Source organism: Sphaeramia orbicularis, chromosome 7, assembly GCF_902148855.1.
Source record: "Sphaeramia orbicularis chromosome 7, fSphaOr1.1, whole genome shotgun sequence".
Lineage (NCBI taxonomy): Eukaryota > Metazoa > Chordata > Actinopteri > Kurtiformes > Apogonidae > Sphaeramia > Sphaeramia orbicularis.
In genome coordinates this window covers 30,039,267-30,064,142 of record NC_043963.1, presented here as the reverse complement: position 1 = coordinate 30,064,142, position 24,876 = coordinate 30,039,267, and the positions used below count along the sequence as shown (strand labels likewise).

At 39.4% G+C, this 24,876-nt stretch overlaps 1 protein-coding gene across 12 annotated transcripts in view; it reads left to right on the top strand.

Annotated features, from left to right (window-relative positions):
- LOC115422234 (membrane-associated guanylate kinase, WW and PDZ domain-containing protein 1-like) overlaps nucleotides 1–24,876 on the top strand; it is a 106,468-nt gene that overhangs the window by 61,291 nt on the left and 20,301 nt on the right. For 4 of the 12 annotated variants that reach the window (XM_030138427.1, XM_030138434.1, XM_030138437.1 and 1 more), the window contains exons 3-13: nucleotides 7,180–7,299; nucleotides 9,059–9,247; nucleotides 10,290–10,557; nucleotides 11,147–11,229; nucleotides 11,882–11,920; nucleotides 13,466–13,523; nucleotides 13,862–13,974; nucleotides 14,565–14,687; nucleotides 15,216–15,401; nucleotides 15,775–16,386; nucleotides 24,099–24,133. In XM_030138427.1, coding sequence (XP_029994287.1) covers nucleotides 7,180–7,299; nucleotides 9,059–9,247; nucleotides 10,290–10,557; nucleotides 11,147–11,229; nucleotides 11,882–11,920; nucleotides 13,466–13,523; nucleotides 13,862–13,974; nucleotides 14,565–14,687; nucleotides 15,216–15,401; nucleotides 15,775–16,386; nucleotides 24,099–24,133 — 1,826 coding nt within the window. Of the gene's footprint in view, nucleotides 1–7,179; nucleotides 7,300–9,058; nucleotides 9,248–10,289; nucleotides 10,558–10,615; nucleotides 10,884–11,146; nucleotides 11,230–11,881; nucleotides 11,921–13,465; nucleotides 13,524–13,861; nucleotides 13,975–14,564; nucleotides 14,688–15,215; nucleotides 15,402–15,774; nucleotides 16,387–24,098; nucleotides 24,134–24,876 lie in introns of those variants that run through there. The other 8 variants (XM_030138431.1, XM_030138438.1, XM_030138432.1 and 5 more) reach the window with 7 other exon arrangements.

Below are 24,876 nucleotides of genomic sequence, written 5' to 3'. Positions count from 1 at the left end.
GGTGCCAGGCACAACAAACCCCATCTCTCACATGTACTGTAGCTTATTCTGGCATCGATCCAGCTGATGTCATCATGTCTGTGTGTGCTGATGTCAACATATCAATTGCCTCTGTGTATGTGCCAAGTGCGAAGTAAATTGAAACAAAATTGATGTTTTTGTAGACATTCAAAATTTCACCCATTATAAATAAATGGGAGAAAAAAAAAAGATTTTAAAAATTCATAAAAATTTTGGAACTTTGACCTACTTTTCCCAAAATGTAATCAGATCTATTCTGGGTCACTGGCAATCTATAAACCCAATTTGGTATGAATTCAGTCAATAGTTTTGCTGCTAGAGTGTTAACAAACAAACAAACAAACAAACAAACAAACAAACAAACAGAACCAAAAACAATATCCCTTGCCTCCCCTTTGGGGGTGGGGTAAAAATGGCTACAAATTGGTATAAGTGGTCAGACAACCCCACCATAACCCTGTTTCTGTCGGACTTTAAACAGCTGAAGACACCGTGGATAATACAAAGGCAGATGTTTTATCTGTAATTCTGAAGTTATAAACCTAAGTTTCCTTATGTGTTGGTTTCACTTGTCAAAGTATATTCTTTACATGTTGTGAATTTCATCGTAAAGCTGGTTTGTTTCCCAAAAATAACTGTGCTGACCTTGATCTACTGCAGGTCATACACTGATCTATTCACGTGCATTGGATGTTTTAGATGTAGGTTCATTACACAAACCAGTAACAGACATGGGGTGTGAAACCATCATCTTCCATCCTGTCTGTTTTCCCTGTCCACATGGATCCACACAAACTGGAGCTAATTTTTTTTTTTTTGTGACCTAAAACACCATTTACATGTTAACAAGAGTTTTCCCAAACGCAAACAAAAATATGTGTAGATGGGTGTAAATGTGAGCTCTAACAGCAAAGTTATAACCTGTGATATAGTACATCTATGAAGCTTCTATGAAACAGAGGTGTCACACTCATTTTAGTACAGGGGCCACATACAGCTCTGTATGATCTCAAGTGGGTTGGACCAGTAAAATAATACTATAATAACCTATACATAATGACAACTCCAAACTGTTCCCAATGTTTTAGAGTAATAAAAGTAAAATTATATTATGAAAATAAACATCTATAAACTATCCTTTAAAAAATGTGAATAACATGAACAACCTGAAATGTCTTTTAAAAAATATGTGCAATTTTAACAATATTAAGTCCCAACTGATCATTTACACATGTACATTACAACTTACAGATCACAGTGGATCTAAAAAGGAACAAAGCATTTAATAACAAGAATAATATTCTTAAAATTGCACTAACTTTTCTTAAGACGGTTCAGGTTGTTCATATTTGTTCAGGCTATTCACATTTTTTTGTGAAAGGATGGTTTATAAATGCAAACATTTTCATGTAATTTTAATTTTGTACTCTAAAGCAAAGAGAAAAAAATGGAGTTGTCATTATTTATAATTTTTTGTGACAGTATTTTACTAGTCGGACCCTCTTGAGATCAAATTGGGTTGTATGTGGCCCTGAACTAAAATGATTTTGACATCCCAAGGGCTGAATTTGACCCTGTGGGCCTTGTGTTTGACACCCCTGTTCTGTAATGTTGTTGTATTGAGTCTTGGGCCTTGTCTGAAGGTATTGTATCCACCCTCTACAACGGTTATCTTACCAACCAAGCAAAGGTCAAAACAAAAAATGAATGCTCAGATTTTATTTTATATTTTTATTCTTGACTGTTGTTATAATTGATGTATGTATTTTACTCTGAGCACTTTACAGAAAATAAAAAACTACTTTCATTGCACTGTACAATGGTATTTTGCAATGACAACTAACCTTTTTCTATTCTATTCTATTCTATTCTATTCTATTCTTGTGCAATTGCTGAATGAGTAAGAGCCTGACTTGTCTCTGAACAAAGATCATGCTCTTGACTTGGTGGTATTTCAAAAGTGAAGACGTTTCCAAATGTGCTTGTGTCACATTTTTCCATTCATGCATGCGATGGCTGGTTTCTCACAGTGAAATAATGGAGTCCATTGATGACTGTCAGTGGAGTTGTTTCATCAGCGCTGGGGTAAAGGCTGAGTGTGGCCCAGTCACTGTTTCTCAGGCCAGAGAAAATAGAGACAATCCACAGCGATAGTAGGGAGATGGGGCTGACCTCACAGTTACTGTCACACACTGAGGGTATTCAGATTCTCTCTGCTCTGAGTCTAAGCTGCTGTGGACAGAGCAGGAATTATCTCCAAAACGTGACAATGTCATTTAGTTTAAGATGCTATTTTTATTGTTTCTTGCAATAAAACATACTAATAATATTATCCTGTGAGGTTGAGCTTTCAGGTATTTTTTCTTAATCATATATAGGCTATTCATGTTTTTTCAGTTTTTCAGTTTCTTATGTTTAATTTTTTATTCTTCTATCATAATACTTTTTATGCAATACTGTTTCTACCATGGCAGCTACTTTTTTAAGATCATCCTTGTCATAGCTTAATAGCTTTTGCAGATTGAAAATAGCTATAAAGAGACATTTAAGGCTTTTTGTAAGGGTCATTTTAGATTTTTAAAGCAGAGTTATATTAGTGAATTACTTACATATTATGGCAGGTGTACCAATATGGCAGCTAATTAACCTACTGTCACCCTAAATGTACATTATATTTAGAATATCTTCATCTTGCCATCAGACTGCTCTGTAAAGCCACCACACAAACATAAGTTTTATCTCACAAGAAAAAGCAGCATCGATCAGTTAGTTTGATTGTGATTATTTATGATATTGGGTCAAATGCAACATGGAAGAGGAACTTTTCAGCTAAGTTCAAGTACACTGCTGCTCAAAAAGTTGAAATAATTTTGTTTTCAGACACATTCCTCTTTTAAATCCTATTTGGGAGGCAGCCATAGCCTAGAGGGCTGGAGAGTCAACTGGAGAGTTGGCATGTGACCGAAGAATCGCCAGTTCGATTCCATGGACTGGCAGAAAAAGATGTTGGCTGATGTGCCCTTGAGCAAGGCATTTTGCTCCCCGGGCGCCTGCTATGGCAAGCCCACTGCTCTTAGTTTGCAGTGTGTGGTGTGCTCCTGCATGTTCTAGAGATGGGTTAAAAGCAGAAGTGTGTGGTAAATTGTACCGTATATTGACAATAAAGGATCTTAATTTACACACATCATTAACTATGTTCAATGACTACATACTGAGTCCCTGTTACACTTTATCTATTAAAAATAAATCACATTATCACCATCATTTCATGAGAAGTAGTAAGAATATTTTCATATCAACTTTATGGGCGCTTTAATTTTGTCGCTCCACATTAAGAGACTAGATGTAAAAGGGATGGCAACAGAGAGTGGATGCAAGATAGGACCAATTTCTAATTTGGAAGAATGTTTGCAAAATGGAAGGAGGTGGAATTAACTTCATCATCAGAACCATCTTAAAATGTTCTTCCATGTTCAGCTATAGAACCAAAACAAAAAACAAAAAAAACCAGCACTATTGGGTCAAAGTAGGATTAATATCCTCTCTCTCTCTTTTCTCTAACTCCTGGTTTCTCAAATACCATGGTCTTTGTGCAAGCAGGAAAGGTAACAGATAAGACATAGTACAACCAGGAATTGAAAGGTGAAGGTCTCAACCAGAAGCATACCTTCCCAATGGAGATAGTTACAAGTAGTCTCTGGATCAGGTTGGATCTGATCTGTGGTCAGTCTCACACAAAGCTCTGTTCATCATAGAACGAATGGCGCCATTGGATGATCCAGAATGAATAGAAAAAGCTTAAATGCTCCAGACTAACAACTGAAGCATAGCAAAAGGATTAGAGATTGTAGGAGGATAGGTTTTGTGCATATTTGATCATTGTTTTGTAAACATGTTTTAATGACTGTCTTGAGTCATTTAGTATGAATGTCTTCTCAGTCTTGTACACTGCAAAAAAGGGTGTTTAAAAACAAGATATAAACACTAAGTCTGAGGAAAAAGATACTCAGAACAAGTGAATTATCTGTCCATGCTGCAAGATAATTTCACTTGACAAGATTTCTTGAATTCAGACTGTTAAATGTAGGAATAAGCATATCTACAGACTTAAAATAAGAAATTAACTCTTAAAACAAGACAAGTTATCTAACACTTCTAAATCTAAGTTCGTCTTTTTTTTTATCTTGGTAAGAACCACGCTGGAAAAAATCTTAGTGTATTTTTCTCATTTTTAGTCAAAATGTCTCACCACACTTAAAATAAGACAGAATCACCTAAAGAGTAACTTTCAGTGAGATATAAGAACTTATTTTTAGACGATAGATCTTGAAAATCTTATTTTAAGAAATCTTACCAAGATAATTTTCACTTGTTCCACCTGCAGATTTTTTTGCTCAATTCAAGATTTTTTTTGCTTAATTCAAGCAAAAAAAATCTGCCAGTGGAATAAGTGAAAATTGTCTTGGTAAGATTTATTGACATAAGATTTTCAAGATCTATTGTCTAAAAATAAGTGCTTATATCTCACTGAAAAGTTACTCTTTAGATGATTATGCCTAATTTTAAGTGTGATGAGATATTTTGACTAGAAATGAGAAAAATACACTTGGTAAGATTTAGATTTTTGCAGTGCAAATAATTTGCTGTGTATTTCTGGCTTATTTATACAACACCACTGTCGTAACTGCTCAGCCACTTAATTATTATAATTTTGTGTTGGATGTAAAGTGATGAACCGTTAAGTGGAAATCAGGAGAAGAAAACATCAGAATCTGAAAATACACCCTTCCTCCTGCTGTTGTTTCCTCTCTGTCCTAAAATCGTACAACATATAAAGATCGATATTTCCTGGAGCTGCCATTGGTCATTACAGCTGTCATTCATCTGCTTTTATATCATCTGCTCTGAAATATACCTTGATTGGCCAAAATCCTCAATCACAGCATGTGGGTAGATTTTCTAAAACCTGAAAACAGAGTTCAGAAGAGACATGGCAGCAGTTTACAATCAAACACACAGGTTTAAACATTTTTTCCTTTTTTTTTTTTTTTTTTTTTGATTTTAATATTTTGTTCTATTAACCAATAGTGGTGCTTAAGTGAAAATACCACCGTTACTTTTGCGAGATTTCAGGGAATAAGCTATGTGGATATGAGTTATATAATCCAAAAGCTATGGTTTTATATTTTCATTTGTCAGTTGCATTGTAGCAGTGTAGATTTGAGATAAACATAAACAGTAAAACATGAAATGAAGGAAATATATATTGCACAACATGCCGTAGAAGCTCCAAAATCTGTTATAACAAGGCAGCGTCTTCAATATTCTGTATATTCTGTAATATCACACCAGAATTAGTCATCCTATCAGAGCCCTCCACATCGGGGAATAGCCTGGAATAACAGCTTCATTCCCTGCTCAGTAGACAGCGTCATTAGAGCACACACTGAACCTCAGAACCATCTCCCACCATGGGACCACCCAGTCCTATGACTCAAACTCTCAGACAACTTCACTTTCATCTCAGCTCAATCCACTGTGGTGAATTCAAAGCAGCTCTTTGCTGTATCACACTGCTGTACTTGATTTTTTTTTTTTAATTTATATATGAAGGATTGTTTTCTTTTTGTTGCTCATAATTCGAGCACTATGTTTTGTCAACAAAAATATCTCAAGTAACCTTTTCAAAATGGCAGAAAGAATAAAGCGATAAAAAGAGCTACTGTTTTTTTTTTGTTTTTTTTTGTTTTTTTTTTCCTGTGCATTGCAGTGCAGATTCAGGCCTGAGCAGTGCACTATAAAGCACTGCTTATTATCAGGTGTCTGTGGGATGCATATACCCTGAGGGATGGAGTGTGAGCTTGCATATTGGAGAGGCTCAGGTAAACACTTGAACAAGAAAGGGCCTTGTGTCAAACATAAGCATTCTCACACACTGATGTTTTTAAAGTGGTTTAAGAGAGAGCTGTAATTTCAGCACTTGTCATCTTATCTGCTTTTACAAAGTCAGTCAGTCGTCTTCAGAACCGCTTTATCCAAAGTAAAAAGTTATTTTGTTAGTTGTATCCTCCATAAATGTTTAGAAGTTTATGTGGTTTATTAGTGCTGCAAACAAGTACAATGCTACAAGTGCCAGCATCTGTTAAGTGAAATCTAGCTCCGTTTGCAGGGTGTGGGTATGTATATGTGAATGTATGCTTGTATACATGGGTTACAACTTCTGTCGGCCATCTGGCCTGTCATCTCATCTCTTTTCTTTAAAGGCAGAGACACAATAGCTGCCATTTCCATTGTCTGGTGTCATCTTCCTCCTACAAAGTGTTTCCACTACAAAGTAAAATGCCGCAGACCGCTAATCGTTAACTTTAATGGGGATCAAGCTCAGGTCAGTCAGGCAAGCTAGGTTTAGTTTTTTTTTTTTAATATCATGGTTCACGCCTATCAGAAATACAAACCAAAGGGTTGACTGAGAGTTTAATCAGACCTCTAATCTTAGGTTCTTTGAGAAATACCTTTTTGGTTTATTAAATCAGACCAGGTTTTTATTCTCTCATTCTGAGAAGGTGTCATTGAAATAGAGTTAAATTTAAAATGCCATTGAATGTAGTAAATGTACCCATTAAAGAATATAGTCATAACTGAGCGAACTGGCTTATAAAGGCAGAGGAATGTGAGTTGTTTTCAGTACCGTTAACAGCTTCCGTTGGATTAATCAGTGTATCAGATCTCAATTGCGAAAGGTGGCCTTTAGTTTATCTTTTGAATTAGCAGGAAGTAGTTTCCCGTGAGGCAGTGGGACAGCTAGACATGTAAGCATCGATTTAATTTCCTGACATCATCAGTCATAGTGCTTTCAGTCATGGACCTGAATTACAATCACACCCTCTTCATTTCTATGCTCTCTCATTTCCTGCTTTGGGAACCTTTCTCGTTGACCGGTCATCTTCTAAAAAGTAGAATGAATGTTGGGATGTGCTTGTGGATTGTGTTTTAACTCTAATGGCAGGATTTCAGTGTCCTACTTGTTAGAGAGAGTATTAAATCTGGAGCTTTTTCTGTTGTTGCTACTGTGCTGGTCGTAAAAATCAGATTTCACCTTCAGACAAGTGAAAGCATATGGTCTGAATTTTAACTGGTCATTGTCTTTTCTGTCTTCAGGTACGACCCGCCCACCTCGAGACGGAGAGGTCCCAGGGGTGGATTACAACTTCCTATCTGTGGAGGACTTCCTAGAACTTGAGGAGAGTGGCACCCTATTGGAAATAGGAACATACGAAGGTACGGATGACAACGATCTCAGCTGGCTCTCCATGTAAATCCTGTTAACGCAGGTGTCCTGATTCACCACAGGTACAATGAACGCGGCATAGCAGCGATCAACATTTATTTTTTTCCTACATGCAGGCAGCCTGTAAGACTGTGCACTCAGTTGATTCCGATTAGGCGGTGCATGATGGGGGTAGATGCATCCAGGAGACAGCAGGTCACTCCACATCTGCCCCTCTCACTCTGATTAGGACAGTGTTGTGCAGCACTAAGTCTCATACTGACACAAACGTGTGTGTGTAAACATGCATGCATGTGTGGGTGGATGTGTGTGTTTTTATATTGTGTGTTTGTGTGTTAAGTCTGACTCTAACACAAGTGTGTGTCTCTGTGTGTGTGATTGTGAGCACAAGGCTGGGAGAGAATGTTACGACATTAATCTGTTTGGCACCGGTTCCTCTGTGTGTTGGCACGTTTCTTCCTTTCACGCAGACAATGTCAAATACCTGTCCACAGGAGTCTGTAGTCATCCAGACAACTGGAGAGAGACAACATTATTGATTCAGAGGAAATTAATATCTTCATGTGTATGTAAAAGAGTCCATCTTCATCTTGAATTAATCATTTTTCTCACACATTTATCAAAACGAATGAACACATGTAGGTCAGGTTAATTCTCCGGCTAAGTGCCTTAGATCTGTACTTTATGTCCGGGTTCTGCACAGCGGCTGCCCACTGCTCCCAACACTGCGATGGATTAAATATAGGAACAATAAGCAATGATGAAAGGAAAATATTAAATGTCACTTACAACTCATAAATTATCACTCCAGTCTACAGTTTCCCTCAAATTCACAGTCATTTAACTCATCGTTTTGGTTTCCAGCCGTTAGTTTTTTTTTTTATGGAGGAAAAACTTGCAGCCAAATAAATTTGCTGACTTTCTGAGTAGTTTAGTGTATTTTGCAACCCAAAGAAATTTTCCTCTTAGCAATGGTCCAAACAGATTTAAAAGGAAAGGATTATTGAACTCACACTCATGGTGCTGAAAATTTCACATTAAAATATTGCTATGTATCCATGAAAAAAAAGGGCCTTGTTTACCACAGACAGGCAACTGAGAGTTTGTGTTGTGTTACTGCATGCTTCTGCTGCCACTAAATGGTCAGTCAGTTAATGCATTTTGTTTCATTTTTGCTTTTATTTTTTTTATTTGCTAGTGACCAGTAGAGAGTTGACATACCCCAACAGAAAGATGTGAGCGAGGAACTGTAACAGACGCATTCACGTGCCATATCTTATCCCATATTTATGAGGAATTTCAAGATAGTTGATTGGTACTACTGTGTGTCTGAAAAAAACATGAGTAATTCTTTGTTTGTTTTCAAAACTACCCTACCGACAAATATTTTCTGTCAAAAAAAAGCTGCTATAACAAGCCTAGTATTGTGACATGGTCCATTGTTTTTGCTTTGTACGCTTTCAGAGTCCAGACAATGTAGCTCTGCAGTCCATAACACAAACAGGGACCGTTTTGCTTTCCCACCAGCTGCTTATTTCCTCGATTTGTGGTCACAATGTGATCCAGCTTTATGTCTTTTCCTCTCAGTGTAGGATTAGAAGGTTTCATAGATCCTCTGCCTGCTATCTTTCTGTCCCCTGCTCTGCCTGTTTTTTTTTTTATCCCCGGCTTCCTCTTTCCGTCTCGGTTTCTCCATCTCCCTCCTTCTGTGTCTCTCTCAAGCATGCTAATGTCCTTCTTGTTGCCTAGGTAACTATTATGGGACCCCCAAGCCACCAAGGCAGCCCATCATTGGGACAGTGATTCTCGGTGATACAGGCTCCCAGCAGTCCACCCCAAAGCGCACCAAGTCCTACAATGACATGCAAAACGCCCGAGTAGTGCCTGCTGACGACGACGATGACGACCAGGCCACGGAAATGAACAACAGTTTTACAGGTGAGGGTGTCGCTGCACGTCTCCATCCTCCTCTGAGTCTTCAAGTTTTTTTGTATCAGCAGCTTTTCTATGCCTGGATCTATTTCATGTTGGTGCAAGTGTTTGCTCTGAAGTGCATGTTGACATAGGGGTATCCGTGTGTGTTCAGGATTAGAAATACAGCAGGAGAGAGATAATGTGTGTATGTTTATGATCCTCTCCTCTGTTCAACGGTGCTGGGTGTCTAGCGGTTACATCATGTCTTTGTGATGCTGATTCCTTTTCTGTGAGCCTCCAAACACTGCCATCTGCCTGTGAGGAGGGGTGTAGAGGCGGGAAGAAGTAGATTACAAGCTACACTCGCATAAATTAATCATTTTATGTGCATACATCAGCTCTCATATGCTTCTTCATCAAGTCTTAATATTCTTATGTTTTGATATTTTTTGTGTCAGACATGTCTCTGAATTGTTACCATAATACAAATAAAAATAGGTGACTATAAGATTATTCATTCAAACCTTCATTATTTTCCACCTTTCCTCTCTTTTGAGATCCTTTTTTACGAGTGCAAAGAGATGGTGTTTTTTCCTCTGGATGCTGGGAATCTATGCCCTCTCTGTGTCCCCCTGCCAGGCTGCCAGAGTGTTGAATTAGCATTTGATCAACCCTGAAAGGCTCACGGAAGTGGAGGAGGACAGTGGGCCAGAATTGTGGTGCGAGTCTGGATGGGGGTTGGGACAGCTAGCTTTTAGGAGAAAGAGGCTTATGGGTGGAGAGGTAAAGCAGGGTGGGGGTTAGAGAGTTTTGGAAAGGACTGTTGCTGAATGCATTAGCATATTCCTGGGGCCCTTTCAGTACACTAGGAGTAGGAGGGAGCCAAACTTTGCATGGAGGAGGGAAAAATGGGACTCAAGTGTAGTTTTAGTTGCATGCTATGTAGAAGTGTAAGCATGCTTGCCTTCTTCTGCTTTGTTTGTCTTTTCTTGCATGCCTAATCCATAAACCATGTTTTTGTTCTTTTTTGTTGTTGTTTTGTGTTGTGCTTGTGTGACCTACCCAGGATCCTTAGTGCGTAGTCTCTTCCCCTCTCCTTTGTTGTGCACAGGTAACCCTAACGACCAGGACGAGAGCCGCGGCGGCATCCTCCGGCCGTACCCCGCACGTGACAATGCTCCATCCATTGGTCTGAACAATGCGGCCATCTCCACCGCAGACAGTGGGCAGCAGACCCTGGCAGAACCGCAGGTCTCTCCAGAAGACCCGCTGGGACCGCTGCCTGAAAACTGGGAGATGGCTTACACTGAAAACGGAGAACTCTACTTCATAGAGTATGTGCCAAAAACCTTCAACACTTATTTTGTCAGTTTCACACACTGCCTGAATAAGCATTTTTCACCATAACTGAGCTTGTCTGTGTTTTACCTTCACAATTTTTGTTTGTCTGGTAGTTTGTCTCCCCCCATGACTCTGGTTTTAGGCCTTCCCTACCGACCTGCCCAGCCTCCTGGGTGTCACTGCTTTCCTGTTAATCCCTGCATGTCCAGATCTCTAAAGGAGATCACATCCTGATCACCTGACTACCTCCACCTCTCTGTCCTCTCCGCAGCACAGCTATGGCACACCACCCGGATATGGCTATGTGTTTACAGAGCTTGTATGTTTATTTCTGCAATTACAGAATTACAGTATTCTCTTGTCTAACTATAATGGAAAAAGTCAGGGTTCTTTATTGTCACTAGCCTGTTTGTGTTCTTCTTGTTTTTCTCCGCAGCAGTTTCCTTCTGTCCTCTGTAAACTTGCTGACGCAGTTTACTCTCTAATTCTTATTGACGCATTCATGCGCTCCTGCTGTGCTTTTATATGTTGGTTTGACAGCCTTTGTTGAATCACCCTGTTGTCTTGTTTGTTTTCTCTCAGCCACAACACAAAGACCACATCATGGCTGGATCCTCGATGTCGAGACAAAGCCTCCAGACCTCTGGAAGAGTGTGATGACGATGGTAAGCTGCTAGAGATCATTTACACATCAGTAGTGTACATTTACACTTCTGTAGTGATTTAGTTGCCATGTGGTGCCCAAGGACTCTTAACTGGGGCTTCTCTTGTTTATTAACTAGTCAGATCACATTGTGAAGCACTTTATTTCCTAGTAGTGTATTTTAAGTATACAACGATATTTAATTTGGTTACTCATTTGAATGTGGTGATCTGGTTTGCAATAACATTAACCCAGGAGCTTCCCAGAATTGTCCAAAGGCAGGCTAATTTGTTTATTGTCACCACTATAGTTATTAAAAAAAATCTGACAAGTAATTCACAGATAAATAAACATTTGAGGAATACTACGTTTGACAGTTGGCTTAAAATTCTAAACACAAGCTGCAAAATTGCACCATCAAGTGGCGAAATAGAAAGTGGCATGTTCCATTTCAGTGGATTGCTCAGATTTCTTTAGATGTTGTTTCACCCTGTTTTTGTGAGTTCTGAAACTAAGGGGGTTCTGTTTTTCCATTTGCTTTTCTCTAAACTGTCACTTCATTCTTCATTTGCTTTTGATTCCTTCGTCTCCTACCCACTTCTCCTTCTCCTCTATCCATCTCTTTTCTACTCTTCATTTTGTTTTCTCTGTTTCATCCTGCTTTCACCTTGGAGAAGAAGGGATACATACGGAGGACCTGGAGAGCGACCTAGGTAAGAATATTCACATTTGACATCAAGGTTATGATACAATACCGGTCTGAAATTATACCTTTTATTCTCATAGCTTGAAATCCAACTTGTTAGAGGGTGTTTGCATCATGTGGGGCTGTAGACCAGGGTTTTAATATTTGTTTTCACATATTCTGCTCGCTCCATGTGGGAGAATATGATAAATATTTCTGCCACATTCATGACAATTGGTGGCAGTATTGTGCACAAAAAGCAAACTGTTGTAACTGAAAAAATAGAGGAGAAGAAGACTGCAAGGTGAACAGTGAGTGAGATGGAGTATTTAAATGTCACATGGGTAATTGTGCATTACAGCACATGTGTTTTAGTTATTGTTGGTCACAGCTCTATTTCTATAAACTTTTCAGCCTTTTACATTAGAACTGCATTATTCTGTTAGATTTTCACGTGGTAAATGTGGTATTCTACTGACAGGAATAATGCTTCAGAATCCTAAAAACATGTATGTTATGCTGGGGTTTTCTGGTGAGGACTTCAGATTGAGATTTGTTCTTGGAGTTGCTTCATGGGTTCAGCTGCCAGTTCCACCACATTTGTAGGTTGCACAAACAATCGTGTAATGGAACAAGATCTCAGCTTCAAACAAGGCCAAGACTCTTTGGTCAAAGCCTTTTATTATTGCTGGCTGTTCAGATGCCGACAGTCTGTGATTTTTATTGATTGTGAAATCCAGTCTTGTGTAAAAGTTGTTTACTGGACTTGGGAAAAGCCCACAGTAACACAAGGAGGTAATGTCTTTGTCTGAAATCAAATACAGTGAAGAGGAAAATTGAGATGGCAACATCTTAATGGAAATGTATCATCTTAATAAGCCTGTTCCCCTCAGAGCGTGGTTAGGTGTCTGCACTACATGGGTGTGAAATTAAGCACACAGTGAGCTGAGGGTAACACTGTAGTCATATTCAGCAGAAGAATGACAGCCTGCAGGTGTTTGCTCTTCAGTTTTCACAATGTTTATTGTAGCCACTTTCTGATGAAGTCCTTTGTGTGGTATCTTTGTTTTCCCTGAATGAGATGTGAGATGTGTTAACTATGATGAGAGTGATAATTGTGGTTATTGGCAGCAGGAGCGTGATCCAGGTCATAATTTAGTTGAAAGCACTTACTGAATTTAGACAGTTATCTGAAAACATCAACTCAATAAGTGAAGCAACAATTTAAGAAATGCAATGAACACAAAACCAATTGAAATGAAAGGAAAATGAAAAATTGCACTGTTGATCTGCTCTTTCATTTCATGGTATTAACTGTCATTTTAGCATTCCGCTGCATGAAAATAAAACACACATTACCATAAAGCCAGTGTGCTTTTACACTTTTGTGATATGACATGACTAATAATAATTAATAATAATTTTACCCACTCTATCAACTTTAACTGTACGATATAGCCATATATGTAACAATGACTGTATGCTTAAACTCTGTGTGTTCACCACTGCTAACGATGGAGGTAAACTTGTTTTATGGTGTTGTCATGGAGTGTTTATTGCTTCTGTATTTCAGAGCTGCCTCCAGGATGGGAGAGGATAGATGACCCAGTGTACGGAGTGTATTATGTAGAGTAAGTTATTCACTTTATCGACACATCACCAAGAAAAGAACACAAAGAAAAACAGACCTCCTCCCAATTACAGACCTTCTGACAAATCCCTTTACTTCTTCAGTCTTCTTGCCTTCAGGCAGCAGTAGCTAGTGTTAGCCAAGGCTGACCTTTTGATAGGAGCAAGTCTGTTCTCAGTTCTAAGATTGAGTTAGTTCTTCTGCAGTGAATCTGTTTTCTATAGGACCGTTGTTTGAAATCTGTGAACCATATTGACTGCCCACATATCTTTTTTTTTCCTCTAACATGTCTTCACCCCATCATCTTTTTTTCTGTTTCTCTGCCTCTGTCTGTATTAGTCATATAAACAGGAAGACCCAGTATGAGAACCCGGTGGTGGAGGCGCGGCGCCGCAAAATCCTGGAGCAACAGCAGCAGCCGCAGCCTCCAGAAGGTGAGCGGTATATTCGAGGTTCGTTTCCTGCCCTGGCACGGCACCATTTCTTTCTTTCTTCATGTCTGTGGGTGTCATGTGTTTATTGTGCGTCCAGTTTCTCCCGGGTTTGGACCAGTGTGCTTTTCTCTGTTGTGATTTACCTCAAGACATGCATTATTTTGTGTTTTAAAGTTGTAATTTGCAAAATATGAATTTTATTTGCGTGTTTGAGCTGGTCCAACTCCTTGTGTTGTCTTTGGTGTTTAGGTTTTTTATTCATATGATTTATGATCATAAGGGCTGTATATGATTTTATATTTGACCATTTGTATTTTTGATTTAATGTTCAAGTGGAGGCTTTTGCTTTAGCCTGCTCTGTCAAAAATTGTTGAGAGTTTAAGCTAACAATATCACATCACACAGAATTATCATACAAAGATTTATAAGGAACTGACTATATTTGAGGCATCAAATGAAACCAGGATCAGTCTGTGTGCTTTAAGCTCTGTGTTTGTTTGTGTATGTTGTTGTGAAGTGTTTAGATGTTTGCATGTTCATTGCATGACAATACACTTCTGTGGTGAGTATGTTTGGAGTAACTAGAATGTGTGATTGCATCTGGACAGAATGGATAGAGGAGCATTCCTCAGCTGCAGCTCCATTGGCTAACTATGCTCCAAACCACCTGGAGACCTACAGGGACCCTCAGGTCCCACCAGCTCTACCTCCGGGCCCTGCAGGACCCAAACGTAAATACAATTGCTTAAAGACACTACTTCTGTACTGTAAACATAAAGTACTCTTAAGGCTTCATCATCCCTTTTTTGAAACAAATTGTATGTTGGTGAAAACAGAAAAATGTTTACTATTTAGTAAATTACACCAGTACTCTGGCATTTTCACCACGCTTTCTGAGTAAAATAATTTATTTTCTTAGATTTGTTCACAATCTTTTGGCATGATGTTTGTATAGGACCCTGTGATCTTTAATTAAGATCATAAAAGCATAAAAGTGACAAATGTTTACATTCAGTCTAAATGCTGCCAAAAACAGCCCAAGCAGACTGTCTAATAGCTGGATCAAAGAAATGTTGCTTGTTATTGAAGGTGTTAATGGTGCTCAGTGCTGTAAAACTTTAAGAATAAGGTGATAAGCTTGTAGTCCACAAACTAATTCTAATCTGGAAAATTATATATCAAACACAATCTGCAAATTAATTTAGCGGTTAAGTATGTGTACAAAAACAGATATAAAGTTGTTCTGTGATGTTCTGCAGGAGGGAAGCCTTTTTTCACAAGAAACCCAGCAGAGCTGAAAGGAACTTTCATCAACACTAAACTGAAGAAGAGCCGTCGTGGCTTTGGCTTCACTGTTGTTGGAGGTGACGAGCCAGATGAGTTTCTACAGATCAAAAGTTTGGTGTTGGACGGGCCTGCAGCTGTGGATGGCAAAATGGAGACAGGTGCAGTACATAACCACTATCCACAGGGGGCACTGTTTGCATTCAATAACATTCAGTAATGTGGTATTCCATAGCATGTACTTTTTTTTCTGAAGGCTGGAAACCTTTACATAAATGAGCAGTAATTCCAAATATCTACTTGTTTTAAACTGTTATTACAGTTTTATAACATGCAGTAAATTGTAATTGACTGCTAGAAATTGAAAGTTCTAAGTGGTCTGGGCAAATGTTCAAAAGATCTCACTCACAGCATGTTTTCTGACCTTTTTAAAGTCAAAATAAGAAAAAAAGTCCAGGCTTAGGTGTTACAGGGTTAAACCCCAGTTTGTCACTGTAGTTGTCTTTATCACTAACTCTATTGTATTTCCTGTAGGTGATGTGATAGTCAGTGTGAATGACACCATCGTGCTCGGCTACACTCATGCTCAGGTGGTGAAGATCTTCCAATCCATCCCCATCGGTTCTATGGTGGACCTGGCCTTATGCCGCGGCTACCCACTGCCCTTTGACCCTGACGACCCCAACACCAGCCTGGTGACCTCAGTGGCCATCTTGGACAAGGAGCCTATCATTGTCAATGGACAGGAGACATTTGACTCACCTTCCAACCAGGCCGGACCAGTTAATGGCATGAGAGAGCCGCGACCACACAGCCCCTCGGCTGAAGTGGCGTCTAACGGTTCACATGGCTACTCCAGCGATGTTGTCACCCTGGCCTCTTCCATAGCCACACAGCCTGAGCTGATCACCATCCACATGGAGAAGGGAGACAAAGGGTTTGGCTTCACCATCGCTGACAGTCTAACAGGAGGTGGTCAGAGGGTCAAGCAGATAGTGGACTATCCACGCTGCCGTGGTCTGAAGGAGGGGGACATTCTGATGGAGGTCAACAAGAGAAATGTCCAGAATATGAGCCACAACCAGGTGGTGGATCTGCTGAGTAAATGTCCCAGAGGCAGCGAGGTCACCATGTTGGTGCAAAGAGGTATGTTTTACATCTTCATGTCAGATATTTTACAGAACACACAGATTAATAGATGCAGGAACAGAAGTTTGGAGTTAAGTACACAAAGGAATGTAGTGCATGAAAGACGTCTGCTGAATAGACAACAGCTTGAATATTTGGCAAAGAGAGAGCAGCACAATGAGAAAGTGAAGAGTGGGTGGTATGTCGGACCGAAAGGGATGAAGCAGGGAGAGGTAAGGAGTGGATGAGCTGAGTTAGCATGGTAGTGGATGAGCAGATGACTGTGGGAGGGAGTGGGAGGCTGGGTAAAGAGGCAAGATGGATGAATGAGAGAGGAGGGGTGGAAGTGCACATTAGGTCAGGGACTCGTATACATTTTGAATGCAGATGCTGCTCAATTGGATGTCGTTCTTCTTTTCACTATGCCTATGTTTCCTATGCTGTATGGTAATTAGGTATTTTCCTAAGAATAGTTTTACTCTACCTGGAATAGGGGAAGGAGCCTGTGTTTGTGGAAATAAATAATAGTTATTACAGTAATTAGTTGGCTGAAACTCTGAAAAGGTAGCAGATACATGTAAGAATCAATGCTACTTTGCCTAGCTCCCTACCTGAAAACTCCATTTCTTAATGTAGAAGAATATGTTTTTTTTTTCTTCTAAACAAAACTAATTGTTTGCAATGTGAGTGTATGTCAAGTATCCGCGCTGACACCAAATGACATTTGGGTCACTCATTTATGTCCAGACCTAAATGTTGTTAAATTGCAGTCCATATCAGCTGCCCCAGATCTCTATTAGTAGCAGGTTAGAATATGCACCCAACATCAATTATGCCCTCTAATGAGTTGACCTTGTGCACTGAGGTTGGAATAACACTGCGGTATTGTGTTAAATGTCACCATCATTATGGGCTTCTGCATGTGTGTATAAGACGGCAACAATGATCCGAATACATTACAGTATGTGCCACCAGAACACTGAGAGTAAAGTACAATGAAGTGGTGATACATGGAGTCGGGGGGGGCGTCAGGTGGAAATTTATGGCAGAGTGAAATATCTCCATTCACTTTGACACCTGTCAATCAACCCTGTAGGTTTGAGTGAGTGGACAAGTCTAAGATGCATGGAAACAAACAGTACAGGGTTTACTTAGAAGTAGAAGTCTGAGGTGGATAAATCATTTTTAAACAATTTTTTTTTCTTCTGCATTTCGTCTTTATTTAATGTGGACAGTGACAGGAAATAAGAATAAGAACAACATGTAGTAAACGGTCCAGCTGGGAACTCACTGCTCAGGACATTTATGCCTTAACAGCTTAGCTGCTGTGTAGCACTAGACAAAAGATGTGTTTTTATTTGGCAGCTTTTTTAATCATCTATTCATTGTTGTCACTGGCATTTTCAAAGCAACATTTTCAGCTTCTCACATGTAAATAATTGATGATTTTCTTTGTCATCTTTGGGAGAAAATAGAATGTTTTTTTTTTTGGATAAAAATACACTATTTGAATACAACTATGAGCTAAGGAAAATTACAGCAGGCATTTTGTAATTTTTTGACAATTTACAGACATAAATTTGATCAAATAGGCAGATAATTATTTGAATTAGTATTCTGAGGGACCAGTCTTTAATGGACATGTTTCAGTTGGTATCAAAACTTAAACACCCAGTCAGAATCAGAAATCGTTATGTAAATAATGCAGATACAAAAAAAAAGGAAAGGAATCGCATTGGAAAAGCTTATCATCTGTGACAAAATTAACATTTTGATAGTATTTTAATCAACAGATTGAAAATAATCAGCCGACAATCAACATATCATCTACTCTACAAAAATGACAAAAATGTTGCTTTCAGTAAAGATGAGAATTGGTAGCTTTTCCCTTTTTATAGGACTTTAAACTGTAAATCTTTGGGACATTTATGTTTGATAAAATAAGTAATTTGGAGATGTCACCTTGGGCCAAAAGAGCTACGGCCATTTTTTCATAATTGTGTGGCATTTTATAGACTGAACAATTATTTAATCTGAAAATAATTGCCAAATTAATTGCTCATAAAAATAATTGCCAGTTGCAGCTGTAGTCTGTATTGCTTAGGAATGAAATATAAGCTGGGCTCTGTGAGAGAAGGATGCAGTGACCTTTCAAGTGATCACTAGCAGTGAAGGTATAATCATTCACAAACAACAATTATGGGAGCTTTGAGAAGTGAAGTAAGCCTGATGATAAGAGGAAAGAGGAGCAGAGCTGAAATACGAGGGCCAGGGATCATGATTTGAGAAAGTGGAGGGGGAGGATTAGAGGAGAGAGAAAGTGTGAGATTTGCTGAACAGCAGTGGAAGTTCAGCGAGGGGAGCATATCTGTGGTTTTACAGAAATTTAGGCAGAGAAGAGGTGGAGGAACAAGGTGGACTTCATCTGAAGGAGCTTTAATCTGTTCACCTGTGAGTCATCAATCTGCGATGCCTCACTGAGTGTCAGCAGAGAGCATGAAGAGTAGGCAAAACGCACAAGGTCACACAAACATAACATCTTACATAGTTTTCTGTTGCATCACCAAAACACTTTGAAATCAGTCTTCTCATTTTGGCTGAGCTCCATCTTTTCATAAGTGGATAATGTGATGATTATTTTCTTGGTTCATATTGTCTATACATGAAGAAACTTGTGAAAAATGGCTTGGATACAAAGATGTTAACTTTACTGTTATGTACGACAAAAAGCACACATTAAATTCTTGAAATCGCACGACTGTCTACAGTAACATCTATCTAAGCCAGTGTTTTTCAACTTTGGGGTCCTTGAATTCAAATGGGGTTGCCTGAAATTTCTAGTATTTGATAAAAAAAAAAAAAAGAGAAAGAAAAACTTACTAAATATATATATATATATATATATATATATATATATATATATATATATATATAGTGAGTTGAGAGAGACAATCCCAGTACATAAAAGACATGACAAACTGTGAAGCTGAAACTGAAGCACTGTGGTACTGTTTATCTGTCAAATGTTCATTGTGGTCAGTTTCAGATGCTGCAGCTCTTTCATAATTCATAGTTTAAGTTATTGTTTGTTCAGTATTAATTGTCAGCCTTGTAAATACAAGCTGGACTGACTGTACATATCCGACCAAGGAACATAAAATTCTCACTTTGTACAGTAATCTACACCTGGCTTTTCTGCCTCCGTCCATAATAATATACATTATATAGACTAAATGTCATCTAAAATTAACGTTTACTTGCAACATCGTATAGGAAACTACTACATCATAAACAAATTAATTTTAGCAAAAAAAAAAAAAAAAAAAAAGTCTCTGTTTTGAATGTCTGGGGTCGCCAGAATGGGGTTATGAGCCAAAAATTGTTGGGAACCACTGATCTAAGCTCTTGTAGCAATGAAGTTGAGCTTGAATTTGCAGTGTAAACCATTGTAGGATTATAAATGAATTATAAGTACTTAACATATCCTGTGCATCGCTTTCTGAAATTTCGATGGAGAGCTCCTCATTATCAGAAACAAATGACAAAGCGAAAACCATCCTTGTAATATTACACCTGTTCCACAATTTGTCCTTTATGCCTAGGAGGCAGCATTGCTGTGAGACTGACAGTGCCAGAGTAGTTAATTTGCACAGATTCTCTTTTCTTCACAGATTTGCAAAAGGCTGTTGTGCTTTTTGCCATTGCCTCAATGCTTCCCTGCCACAGCAGAATGGTGTGTCAGAAATAAATAGACAGACAGACATGTTGGTGTTTGGATCATTCAACAAATGGTCTCTGTAGTTTCAGTGCGCTGGCTATTAAACACAGAGAAACGGGTTACCGTCGGGGAAAATGACAGACTGTATTTTCTACAAAGGAAATAGACAAGAAGCAGAATAAGTTAGTACTAATGAGGGAGGTAGTTGCTAAAAATACTGCGAAGTGACAGTCGTTAGAAAGAGATGCCTTGATGTTTTCCAAATTGGAAATGAATGTTTTTGAGTTTAGAACATTTAGAGTTGACTAGATTTGATAAAAGTTCAAAAATGTCTCACCACTAGTCAATAAACTTCATCAATCTAGCAGACTAGTAAGCTTTTCTTTCTCGATCTTCATCCGACAAATGTGCAGTGGATCAAAATGTGTGCAATGGTGAGCATCCATTTTTGCAGCATAGTGTAACCAGCTGCATGTGCAAATACAGTACATACCTGTTAAAAGGATCCATTTCTACCTTAAGCTTTCAAGTGGAGGATTTTTTTGTTTCCTATTAAAATTTTAAAATGCCTCTTTCCTAAGATAACATCTGGTGTCTTCACATCGAGGATTCTTCCGCTGAAAAGGAGGCCAGGCCAGCTATGACTCCTCCATCTTGTCTTCCTATCGCTGTTGCCATGACAATCGTGCACAGCGCTCCTGTCCCCTGAGAGACAGAGAGAAAGAAAAGAGAAAATGAAAAGACAGGAAAGGGAAATAAATTGTGTGTGGGGGGTGAAGGTAGAGGTATGAAACATGATAATGAAAAAGAGCTCGGCAATGTAATTTAAGGTGGATCTCTGCAGGACAATGATTATCTTATAAGCACAGCAAGGACACATGTTTACAAGTTAGCTCAACTAGATATGGAAAACATGGACGAAGAGCTATTCACTGACTGTGTGTGGGCTCTACACAGGCACACCAAGGCCACTTCAACAGCATATTGAAACACAGGGCCATTCATTTCTCTGCATATTTCATTTGAAAAGCTCTAGATTATTTCAGTGCAGTTATTTCAAGATGATAGGTTGACCCACACACTTTTTTCTCCATTATGATGTCTTAACACACATTTTTTTTTAAACTGGCTGCAATGCATCAGTAACAACTGTTGTTTGTATGTGTGAAGACAGCACCCACCTATTTGTCCTGCACATTCATGGCACCGGCATTTTGAAGTAAGATTGATCCGACCCACTCTTTCACACAAATTATTCAAAATATGAAACCAAAGCCCTCATAGGAATGTGATGGTTGACTGATTGCATATGCACCCTGTCTTCGAAGTTGCTCCCGTGTGTATACATTCACTGCCTTTAGTGCTGATCAATAATTTCCTCATTAGCATATCTGCCAGTGGCTGCAAACATTTCTCTGACTGCTATTATAGAATAGGAGGAAGTAGGCCCCTCCACTCTGAGATCCTGTTTAGGTCACAGTGCTTGCTTTCACTTATGATTTGTTTACTTCCTCTCTCATTTGAATGTTAATGGAGACAGTCTTAGTCACTTTGGTGGAAGGCTGCCTCTTTAATAATATCATCAGGTCTTTAAAGTCTATGTTGTATCCACGCTGATCAATTCAAAGCTTTTAAATGGAGCTGCGATCTGTTTTGAGGTATTGAGAAGAGATTAACTGTCATTCAGCTGCTTCAGCAAAATGAAAAATAGTAGGATTATGGCTTTGCTGTATAGTGTAAAGGCTTTCTGCGTTCATAGAGAGCATGCAATTTTGCATACTCTTTTACGCGTTCTTGCTGCGTATAGGAATGCTTACCCACCTGCCCATGGTCATATTACATATGTATAGCATGTATGCATTTATAGATGCTAGAGAGTTGCGTGCATGTGCAAGAACATGTGATTCCCATGTTTCTTTCACCAGGCTAGAGTTGCTCATAAATGATACATTCAGCCAGATTTGATCAACACTAAATTACACATACACATCAGTGTCACACTGCCATAGCAGGTAAGTAGATTTAAAGCCAGCCTCATGCATGAACACGCTCTCACACAAGCATATTGCATGTTGATTCGCTGTTCTAGCTGACACAGGCTATTGTGAATGAATATTAGTGAGTAGTGGCAGGGTCATATTCATTTTGGTCACATGTTATCATAATTATTTGTGCTCCTTCAATTGCACATTAAAAATTATAACCCATATGGCCATGGTTATATTTAGTTGTTCTATGATTGATGTAATTGTGACCACATTGCTAGTCTGAAGATTTCTCAGAGGTTGTTTGAAAGTGAAAGGTTTCCATTGAGTTTCCACAGTGTGTAATTCAGGGTTTCGGGGTCACACAACATGCTGTTGTAATGGAAGGCACTTATTATTGACATCTGACCTTCAGACGCATGTCCTTCTTGGGTCAGATGCGCATGCATGCTCAATGATACACGTACAGAAAAACAGTCATCAGCACTCCAGCAGCTGAGCTCTTCATCTTGTTCAGCAGCTGGAACCCATAATCTGAGAAGGAGAAAGAAACAGAGTGAAGGATAGAGAAAGAAAGGGAAGGAAGGAAAACAAGGGGGTAGGATAAATTATGAATCGTGTAGAGAGAGGGGCTTTGCAGCAACAGAGAGTTTTAACATTTAATGATTTTTTGCCAATGCAGCAGAAAGAGCCTAAGATGGATGCTCGCATGTTATTGCATGTGTTAATGTTGCTGAAACATTCCATTAATATCTCCAGTAGATTTTACTATTTGAGCTCGGTAATGGTTTGTAGGATTGTACTGGTTTAATCCAAAACAGTAATGAAGGAGACCATAAAGTAATGGATAAATGGATTAAAATGGAAATATGGGGTGTTGTCACCTCCTCTTGTTATTTTACAACAGACTATTTGCACTTTACAGAATCACACATTTCCTGTGGTAACAGCTATTCTTTGCCCCAATCCTGTCTCATGTCATTCACGTATTCATTTTTCTATTTTTGGCTCAGCATACTGTGCACTGGAGTAGGTGGCAACTTCAAGAAGGCAAAGACATTCTGTTGAAGAACAGTGCACGCCCAGAGTGTGGGGGAAATAATTAAGTTGCTGTTAATATGTCTGATGTAGAGGACCTTACATGATGAATGAATAGTTGAATTATGATGGATGTGATTTTAGGGGCTAAGTGGGAATGTAGATTATTCCCTACACTGGTACACTGTGAATCCTCTCCCCTGACAACTGGCTCCCAAGTATTAATATTTCACTAGCACAAATGAGATTGATCTTCTTGGTGACTCTGTGTTAACTGGTGTATATAAATATATATATATAGATGTGTGTGTGTGTGTGTGAACGAGAGATGGAGACAGATAGAGGGCGAGAAAGTCAGGGTGCACAGAAGAAGAGGAGGGGGAGGGAACAAGAAATGAGCACAGAGAGAGAAGAGCAGCTTCTCAATGTAAGCCCTGAGCAAAGCAGGAGTGGAGAGGTGAAGAAATAGCTCTGTAGTTACTGAGCCACTCCACAGATGTACATAGTAAGACAGAGGGTTTTCCTTTGATATAATGCAGAAACTGCTGAGCTCCTTCTTTATTTGGGGATAGTTGAGATTCTGCTGGAGAGCTCAGAGTAGCATCTGTGTTGGAGAAAGCTGGCGAGCAGACTTCGGGGGGAACCTGTAGCTGGGACCGGCAGTCTTTGGCTGCTGCAGCATCAGAAAGCCTGTCTAATGCAGATAGATCAGTAGCTCGGGTGAGAGCACTGAGTGGAGCGGGATACAACACAGGGGGAGGAGATCACTTAGATTAGCGAGCAGCCTAGCGCAGTGTGTTGTTCAGAGAGAGAAAGCAACGGAGAGGGTGACAAAGAGAAGGAGCTGGGCCAGTTACGCTCTGCTCTGCAGCAGGAACCAGGCTCCAGGCTCCAGCCGTTCATCTTGGGGAGTTTTTGATCAGAGGGGACAAGGGAAGAGCACCGCAGGTCATTAATGCTCTCTCTGTCTCTCTGCCGATGCTTTGCAGGAGTGGTGCCAGCCAAGAGGAGTCCAAAGCTGGTGGTGAGTACAGAAATCTTTAGCTCTTTGTGTTAGTCCTTGTTCACTCTGAGTAAAAGGAAGACTATTTAAAGAACAAAACACAAACAGATATGATAGTCAACTCCTGCTCTTCTCATCTGCATCCAGAACTTCAGAAATCATCCCCTTCTGTTCTTCATGGTGCTGTCATCATTTCCCTCTCTTTTGTCTGTCACTTTGTTCTCACTTCTGTTTTCAGCCACATATGCTTCTTTCTTTCATTGTTCTCCTGCTCTTGTGTTTTCTGCTTCTATGTTGTCATTTCTGTTTGTTTTAAATGCTTTTCTTCATCTCTCCACTCCTAACATGCTGCCATCCTGTGACTGATTACACGCAGCCTAGGATGAACAGGGTAACAGTGACCAGCTGTTAGGGAGGGCAGGCAGCCACAGTTGAGAGAAAAGAGGCATGAAAGAAGGATAGGGAATGGGATGAGAGAAGGGAAGACCAGTCCCACAAGAGTGATTCACTATGATATAGAGGACACACTGAGGCTAACAGACAGGGAGAAGGGGGCAATGATGACGGAGTGAGCTGGAAGCAGAGGACAGGGAGATTTTTGAAGCTGAAAGAGAGACTGCAACAGATTGCAATGTGACTTACAGTTACAGTAGTAAAAGATAAGAGAGCATGGAGAAAGAGGAAAGAAAATCAAATTCTGTGGTAAACATGAGGGCCTCTATGAGGACAGTGCAGCATTTTAGGAGTTTCAAGAGCAAACGCCT